At 35.1% G+C, this 10,119-nt stretch overlaps 1 protein-coding gene across 2 annotated transcripts in view; it reads right to left on the reverse strand.

The window, feature by feature from the left end:
• Positions 1 to 5,534: 5,534 nt before the first annotated feature.
• Positions 5,535 to 10,119, reverse strand: part of LOC110460970 (TBC1 domain family member 30-like) — a 64,057-nt gene continuing 59,472 nt past the window's right edge. For both annotated transcript variants that reach the window (XM_021514222.1, XM_021514223.1), the window contains one exon: positions 5,535 to 8,443. In XM_021514222.1, the coding sequence (XP_021369897.1) occupies positions 6,894 to 8,443 (1,550 nt within the window). In that variant the 3' untranslated portion in view covers positions 5,535 to 6,893. The remainder of the gene's footprint in view (positions 8,444 to 10,119) is intronic.

Here is a 10,119-nt window from a genome sequence, read left to right on the forward strand (position 1 = left end):
TATTATATTATGCTATTTCAGGACCTCCAACTTCTATATCCAGATCCTTTAGAGAGTAACTTCTTGTTTTCTTTACACAGACAATGCATTCTAGCTCTGAACTGTTGAAGATAATTTCACAAAATCTTAAAGACAAGCAAAAACAATCACAAAAAGATAACATAAATACATTTTTTATTCATATAACAATTCATATTTTAGACATTTGCTGGATTTCTAACCATTTGGATTTTGTATCATTAGGATTTCTATTCGAGATGGTACACTGACCTGTGTTCAAGGATCAGAACATACAACCTTATTATATACGGTATGTATAAAACAATGATTCTTACATAACAGAAAAAACATTTTATAATAAACAGGATTTATAATATTGCAATGCTTACCACCACCTCAGAAAATACATCAGGGATGAATTAAGCTCAACAAAACATACCATATTTATTTCCAAAACTTCTCACTTTCATATTTTTCTTTACAATATGAAGCCTGGAATCTCCATATACCTTGGGGAATACTACCAATTGTCCCGTCTCACAGTTAAAGGGAGATAAGTCTCATTCATCTCGTCTTCAGTACACATATTTAAATCTTGCATATTACCTCGTGTAATGTCACACATTGCAACATTAGAATCAAAATTTTAGATATCAGGACACTGTGATGTTGCATTATTAAACATTTAATTACATTCTGTTTAAAATTCTGAACAGGTCTGCAGACAAATTGAATAAGGAGTGTTGGCACAACCCAGAACAGAATGCAGTTCAATAATTTATTTATACATATTTTTAATTTCAGTTATTTTAATTGAAATTTTAAGGATAATTTCAATCACATGAACAGTACCCCCAATCCCAAACTGCCAGTATTGGCCAGCTATCTCCAATGATATAAATTAGCTGGTCACAATTGTAATGACATTGTATACGTAGTGACAGTCCCAGAATTATAATCTCATAAATCACAACCGGCTGCTGTAAGTTTATAAAGTGGCAATGCAGAGTAAATGTGATATATAAGACAATGAACATGATAGATGTCAAGATGGCAATGTTGAAGACCTATAATATTAATATTCTGAGATTATTTTTTTTTTTGCAAATATTCGCATACATACCAAGTATATATACAGTTTAAGGCAACATATTGTAAATAATACACAGCAGTTTGATAATGGGCGTATACAGTTCCATCTAACTCTTCAACTTTCCACACAATCAAGAGAAAACTATCTTTATATAGATTCTACTTATATGACACTTAATTACCAGATTAGTTGGGTATGGACGATATTAATTTCTAGAATATAACAATGATTCAAAAATCAGAAAACCCATCACCAAACTTTGCGATATTAACATGTAACTTGTCATGAAATGTGCAGAATTTAAAGCTTTTTCACTGTAATGTAAAATGTATATTTTTCAATATAGATATTGGTCATGTATATATATTTGTTGAATTATGCATTTTCCATGAACAATTATGCCAGCAAAAATGCAACAAACATTGGGGTAATATATAATGTTGGGTAAGTGAACACAAAATATTAACATTTATGTAACAAAAACAAATAATATAGATTGAAATGGATAACAAATGTAAAATATATTAGAAATAAAACTTCTAACAAACAATGTTAAATATACTCATTTAAATGTCGGTCAATAAACATTATGCAACCTGTAGTATTGTTACTGGTAATTGTGAACAGTAGCAGAACTGTAGACCATATTGATTTAATTTCCAAGTCCATGAGGTGGTTCTTCTGCAACTGTGAACAAACAGAGGGAACATTAGGCGGTGCTTTTGAAAATACACGCAGTGTACATGAACGAACTAAAGTCCATGAATACTTTATGTCAAAATATCACAGAACCGTTAGCCAAGATGTTTCTCTAGATCGGTAAATGTATTGATTAAGACGAGACATCATTCTGTGCCTCTCTGCTAGACTGACCACCACCCTCAACATCTTCGATAATTGACTTGTTGTGTAAGCCTAATAGACCCAGTGTTAAGTACAAGTAGGTGATAACTGGCGTCACCAAACCAGAGCGGGACAGATGTGTGTAACCAACGGCAAGGAATATCACCGGCTCCAACCTCCACACTGACCTCACAGTAAACGGGAAATGTGTAAATCTTACAACAAATGTATCAATTGTTCAGCTGGGGAGTCTGGGTCCCTTTGTTATACTGCCACCATCTTGCGGTGAAATGTCCTAGACATAAAGGTGATAAATCAAGGGAAACATATCAACTTGTCTCCGAAGGTTACGGAAACAGATTAAGAAATTTTGTCAATGCGTATATTTTTGAGATTACTAGGAAATTGATGGGTCAGCAAGGGCCAGCCCATGTGCCTAACTCTAAACAAAATGTAGATCCTCAGTAATTGCAAAACAGCAGCAACAGCGACCATCTTGGATTTCTGTATATGATTAATAAGGTATTACACACTTACCAGTATGTAACAGAATATTTATCATATTTGTAAAACTAAGACAATCTAGAAGCGATGGTGGCCATCTTGGATTATCAAATCCTCATGATGTGTTCTTATTCCCCGTGTCAACTATCTACTAAGTATAAATTACCACCAAATATGATCAGCAAATCAAAGCCAATGACCTTGACTAGTGGCCATCTTGAATTTCAGGATCCTGGTAATATTGTATTATTGGATAGCTCTTACGGCCCAAAAAGGACAATACAACATATTTCTTGTAAGAACAAACCCCATTCTATTTTCAGTAACAGAGACCTTGACCTATTAAATATTGCACATCTATATATTACAGAGTATGACATCATGTTAAATTACAGAAATTTAGGACTTCTAAACTCTTAGATAATATCCAGACAGGTAAGTGAGAACAGACAGAAAATTTATATAATACATACAGATTTTGGCAGTGATCAGATTACATACATTTTAGAGGTTACCAAGTAGAATATCTTTATACTTAGATCTATACATAGGCCTAGGAAGTCTAATAAGATAGCAATCTTGTAGGAACCGAATGAAAAATATGTAGAATAATTACCTGTACATTACAGGTGATATAATATATAGATCTAAAGTTAGATACTTAAAGAGATTCACTTGTAAAGGTTTTCCGAACACAAAACGGTAGAAAAATCTGCACTGTAATATAAATGTGCTGCAAATTTCATTTCTTATCTCCCACTGATACGTAATACTCAGGTCTGCTAAAAACATAATTACCAGTAACAACTAATGTCTTTGGCTAACTTAAAACATGGACAATGATTTGATAAATAAAATGAGATTCGAAGTCAAACAACCCATCATACAAAATCATGTTACACAGCCATATTACGTTATAGAATATGAAGAATTGAGTTATATGGAGAACATGAGACAGATTTAGAGAGTGGTGATCGTGCAGATTTCGACAACATAAACATAATCATTATGGAATGTCAGGATTATCTTTACCAATTTAATACAAATATTAGGATTTCTTTTTCATACCAATCACAACACATTGTAAAAAGTTAGTTAGAATTCTTGTTAATATTTCAAATCCATGTAAATAAGTATTTGTAATAAATATAAATTATACATAGTTTAAACAAACGTCTTCGAGGGTGTCTGTCCCACAGCACTGAGCTTATTTGGTATATGAAGTAGCCTTCCCTTGATTTCAGTTTAGATATAAGAGTACCCCGGTACCACAGTGAGCCCCGGACACTTCCACTGACCAGGTAGCTCAATCAGTTAGAGGGATAGTAAAACAATCTGAAGTCCAGGCCAGTGTCCAAATCCTGGTCAAGCCCTGCTATATTTTTACTCTCAGACACTGTTGTGGACTATTATTGGGTTTTTTTCATCTCTGTTATTTTTCATAAAAGCCCACAAAGGTATGGTTTTCTACTTTTCAAAAATGGTTTAGTGATAGTCATGCCTGCAGAATCGGTTCCCAGTGCCTATAGTTACAGTTTTTGGCAGTGGTACGGGGATCCTTAATGAGTAATAATGAATGTCCCTGATCAGACATGTCCACCAGCTTTTAACTCATTTTCCCCTGAAATTTCATAATGAACTAGTCCAACCTTTGAACTGGAAGGGTTCAAATGTGTCGTCAGGGGCGATTGAGTTAACGAACACAAAAAAATAACCTTTTCCGGTCCAGACTTAAATATAGACTGAAATTCTACTTCATGTCAAACATTCAAACAAAAAGATGTATGGTTTAGTTAGTGATTAAAAACCTGATGGGGAGCTATCGTGATCCTTAGTAATTAAAATAACCAATAAGCATGGCCAATATTGATTTTCCCTTTGTCAACCAAAGAGTAATATGTGTGACCTAGCTATCTCCTCATTTACGTAGGTGGAGATGAATCTGAACCGCTTACAGATCAATGACAAATCAATCAATGACTTGTGAACTTAACTTCACATAAGTTAAACATTTAAAATTGAAATAATTCAGAATTTCTATTGAAAATGTGAACATTTTTCATATGGGTGTGTTTTTGTCTGATTGGATTTTTTTTGAATCCCAAAAAATCATGATTTCTATTTCAAACTTTAATCTTTATGAACATTTCTTGAACAGATGATTTTCTCCAAGACTGTGTCAAGCTAACAAATCTTTCGAGTGAGGTTTTAACTACTGCACCAACGAATTTGTAATGATGAAGCTTAAATACAAACTAGTCATCCATTAAATCGCACAGCCTTATTTTGGGGAGGAAAAGTCAGAAATAGCAATGCACACTACAGCTAATTTTCATTTAAGCTCATGAATAATAAAGTATAGAATACAGATATATTGGGCTGATAACGTCTGAATGGTAATGGAACATCGGCTCTGGTGCTAAATGTATCAGCTTTAAGCTACAGCCTAGCGTACAACTGTACCATATAAACAAAATCTGGTTTCAGGAATTCTGGTAGTATAAACTTATATTTTGCTCTCTCAAATCTACTTTAAGGACACAGATCACATCGACATTGTCAAATGCTGTTGTATTGTAGGCAATAAACATACCCCGAGACTTATGTTATGTCATCCTGAAACAAATATATTGCACACAAAAAAAAGACATACTTGGTACATGTATATAAAAAACAACTAGAAATAAATTTTAAATATGATCAGCTATAACGTGATTAAATAGAGATTTTCTTTAATTTCTAAGAGATGTTATATCAGTGAAAATAAAGTAAGGGATAACCATGCGTAATGAAGAAATCTAAGGAATATTACTAAGAACCTAAAAAGTTGATTGAAGTAAATGCATATTATGGTAAATATATCGTGAAATTTAAATCTGAAAGTTCTTGTCACTACAGGTTTTCAGTAAAATGTACTGACTTCAGTAAACTGCAGACATACTATAACTGGTTTCAAGGAAGAATGATAATAATACCCCACCCTTGAAATTGCACTCCTATTCAACCTCAACCTCTGTTTAAAATAAACTTTATTTATTTTACAACAATTATGGAACAAGTNTTATTTTACAACAATTATGAAACAAGTTTTTACAACTTATATTAATGACTCTTGTTGGCCCGGTTTTACAACTTATATTAATGACTCTTGTTGGCCCGGATGTTATCGAGCGGGGAATCTGACTGAGGGAGGACACCAGAATACCTGTAGAAACCCATCTGGTCGGGCAGGTGACCGCATACCTTTTCACGTCCGATCGGGGAATCGAACCCCGGCCACCTTGGTGAAAGGCAAGTGCGCTATCCACTGTGCCACCCGACCACCCAACCTCTTTTTGTATCAAATGCTTTTATCAAAGGAATGTATGTAAGCAATGTATATTTGTTACTAATACCACAGTCTAAGGTTGTACGTATAGTTGTAACTTTAGTATCTAATAGAGAATGTCAAATTTTGCATTAAAATTCATGTCTTTGCCAGTGTACAAGTAAATTGAATTGCTATCTATACGCTTGTACAATTAATCTTAACATCAATTGATAATAGAAGCATACAAGTTATTTTAATTGATATCAATACAATTGTACAACTAACTTCAATCTACTACTTTGCAAGAAAGCACCACAGAAAACATAAATACTACTACTACCAGTACTACTAAAAAACAAAAATAAATAAAATAAAATAATTTTGGATAGACTTCCACTCTGAACTTTGTTATTAGTTTTACCCTGATAGAGAACAATCTTATACAGATTCACAAAGTATTGCTTCATCATATTCGCTCACGTATTTAAATCAACATGACTGTATAACTACAGACAAGGTTAATGACAGAAATATTTCGATCGCCCCAACGAATAGACAATGACACCATATACCACATTAAACTTTGTAATCACACTGTCATTCCCAAACATGTTTCAAACAAAATTTGCTGCTGTTTTTAACTTTTTAACTGTTTTAGGTTCACACTATTTCTGCTCTTTCATGTTATTAAGCCACCATTAAAGACTTTTACTATTTACGCAAACTTGATAGTACAGTGGTACCTACTCTAACTTCTACAAACTCTCAACAGTATCCTACAAACTCTCAACAATTTCCTGTAATCTCCCAACAGTACTTCATTTAAAATATCAACAGTACTTTTTAAACTCTCAACAGTACTCTGTAAAATCTAAACAGTATCCTGTAAACTCTTAACAGTATCCTGTAAACTCTCAACATTATCCTGTAAACTCTTAGCAGTATCCTGTAAGCTCTTAACAGTATCCTGTAAAATCTGAACAGTATCCTGTAAACTTGCAACAATATCCTTCAATCTTTCAACAATCTCCTGTAATCTCCAGACAGTACTTCATTTAAAATATCAACAGTACTTTTTAATCTCTCACCAATATCCTGCAAACAACGTACATCAGATAGCATTTTGCAAATCCAGCCATGAACTCATTTGCTCCACAGAGCTTTCTGTTTTGCCTGCTTCCCGAGTTGCTGGATTGTACCAGCCTTATACATGCCCAGTTTGATGCCAGCCTTTGCTCTGTTTTCATTGAAATGTTTGACGGGGAAGGGACTGAATGGCTGCTGTTTCGTGGATTTAGACACCATTGCTGATTTACTCTTGGAATAATTTCCCAAATGTTCTGAAATCACCTGATTTGATAACACAGAGTCCTGTGAGCTCTGTGACAAGCTTCTTTCCGATCCAGATCTTTCACTATAACCAAAGCACCTTTCTGAAGCAGAATCAGTTGGACTAAACACAGAACTGGAGTCGGAGTCTGAAACCTGTTTCTTTGACTCCTGATCTGGTGAGTTGATCACAGAAGATGAAGAGTTATTTTCAAAACAAGATGAATTCGCTCGTTCTATGTCTAGTTTGGACAGCTTTGTTCCACCATTTTGACTTGTGTATTTATTGGCTGTAAACCACTTCTCTGTGAATACTTTTACAATATCTTTCTCACTGTCATCTGTTACTGAACTCACAGGAATATCACAGTTGGAAGCTAAATTATGGGATGTCGGAGCTGTTTCCTGATTTCCTTCTTCCTTTATCACTGATTGACCACCTTTAGAGCTTAACTCATTCACATTGTGATCTTCTGTCAAACGTCTGTCATTGGGTATATCAGACGTATTGTCTGTCTCTGTTTTAACGATCTGGTCAACCACATCAGTGTTGTCAACAACAGCATCATCACCTTTCACCTCCGAGAATAACTCCTCTTGTTTGAGATGCTCTAAACTTAAGCTCTCAACATTTTTCCAGATCAGAGGGAACATCTTGGGACTTCCTTCATCGGGACTAGAAACACTCATAATGTCGGAGACATTGGATTTCGATACAGAAATACTGGAATGTGGAGATGTGTTACCATGGCAACTTTCGTAAACGTCAGATTGAGACAGTCCATTTTCATGGCTGTGTGATGTTGACTCACCATCAACAACTGGCGCACTTGGTTTTCCTTCAGGTAAAGCATGTGAATCTAAACGTGAATCAATAGTCAAAGTATCATCGTTTGAATGCTTGATATCACTGCTAACACTTGACTTTCTACTTAGTTCTTGGTCTGATAAATGTTTGCTTTCGTACATTTTGAACTCTTTGATGCGTGTGATATCGCCCTCGGAGCCAGACTTGTCTGTTAACTTCCCTGGCGGTGTCAATGACACATCACTCGTGTTAGATTCTATCGATATTGTTCGACAAATACCAGAAGAGTTCTCAATTCCTGACCTTTCTCCTTCTTTTGATTTTTCGGAAGATCGGCTTGACCTCCTACTGGGTGACCTTTGTTTCTTAATCTCCTGTAGAAAATGGTGGACTATGGTAGCCTGGGGGTAGGCAGTGGCTATTCTTGGACCTTCAGCAACCATTTTGTTTTTCCCGCCAACAAAACCTTTCCCAACAAATAAGTGATTGATTGCCTTTGGAGATTCTATTTTTGGGGTGATGAATTTCGTCTTTGCTTGTTGCTTGGCAGATGCAGCTGGAAAAAGTAAAAGCAAATGAAAGCACATATTTTTTTTTAGCAATTTGTAATTTTTCAAAGAGGAATTCCTAAAACAGACGATCTACAAAAACTGACTAGGCGTAATCACTAATTCGGTTATAACAATTAACAAGAACATAAACTAACAATTAACCATTGTTTTGGCACTTTCTCATAACAACAACTTACCTGGTACTTCAAATACGGCCTTGCATGTACATATAACAAGAAGAACAATATGTATGAAATATCTTATCAATCTTCTTAGGTATATAGAATACTCCATCTCAAGTAAGTGAACTACGAAAGTGAAATGCTTTCTGCAGAAGTAATGTTTAACACTGCGGTATTAACAACAGTCTATATTCTGATACCAACTGTCTTACGAATACTGTCCCATACTGTATCGATGGACTTTCTATAAAATAACTATCTGTTATAGACATTAGGGGGTATGACAAAGAGTAACTATCTGTTATAGACATTAGGGGCTATGACAAAGAGTGAATTAATTGATGTTAATAGGTACCTTTTTGTAGCTACTATAGACAAGAAAAATTCACCTTGATACAATCTATTTTTTTCCTTTGAGTCAAATAGATACATTTTGTCGTAAGTGGATATCTATGCTGGCTCTGTATCTGTTGTGTATATGGTGCAGGTACTATTACTTCAGTAATACTGTATATGTGAAAACTAATGACTGATGAGGCAATGTTAAGTATACATGAACATTATTTTCAATGATAAGGCTATATGTAGTAACACTATCATCGATATCACACCCATAAATTTCATGGTAAAGCTGTTGACTGCCAATATAGCACAGACGTCATGTACATACGGTACCACCCTTTATTTATTAATTGATGTGCACATTGAAATGATGATCTTCTTGCTGTATGTATAACGGTGATTGTAAGCCTTTTTTGTTTAACAGATATAACTAATACTATTATCCGTATGTTGTAAAGCGCTTTAGAGTAATTTTACAAATTATACAGGGCGCTTATATACATGTTGTATATTATTAGTATTATTTTAGTGAATTAATACCCAGCCAATAATTAAAACAACTAAACAGACACACCCACTATCTTATGCAAGCCTACAAGGAGCCTTTATTATCTCCAAACTTCTGTAGGCCCATCTCTTCAAGGGCTATAGGATGCCGGAAAGTCAGGGAAATTTGTTTCCATTTCAAACTAGGTAGCTAACCAACCTACCTGTATTACATAGCCCAAAGCTTCTTCCCTTCTGTTAGAAGACTGACTACCTAACCAAAGGTTGTTATAGTCTCTCAACCTACATACCTACCTATACCTATCTTCCTACCTACCATTGTGATGTTGGCCTGTCTCTACCCAAGTGGTCTTCCATCTCTAGATAGACCGCTACTGCAGGAGCTGCTAGACCTCTGCCCTTTGACAGTTCATAAGGTGAGCTTGCATCTCCCAAATATTAAAAAGCTCTTTTTTTCTAACACAAAATAGATGTATGTTATTAGGCCCGCTTTCCACCTACCAGTATACCTGAATCTACCCTTGGTTACTCTCACTGAAACCCCTATCATATACATGTATTAGGTCCCCTTCACTTAGACCAGTGTGATTAATGCCTGTATCCACATGAGGGGTCACCCCTTCTCCCACTAGATAGCTCCCCCCCCCCCC

The sequence above is a fragment of the Mizuhopecten yessoensis genome, unplaced genomic scaffold, assembly GCF_002113885.1.
Source record: "Mizuhopecten yessoensis strain PY_sf001 unplaced genomic scaffold, ASM211388v2 scaffold10529, whole genome shotgun sequence".
Lineage (NCBI taxonomy): Eukaryota > Metazoa > Mollusca > Bivalvia > Pectinida > Pectinidae > Mizuhopecten > Mizuhopecten yessoensis.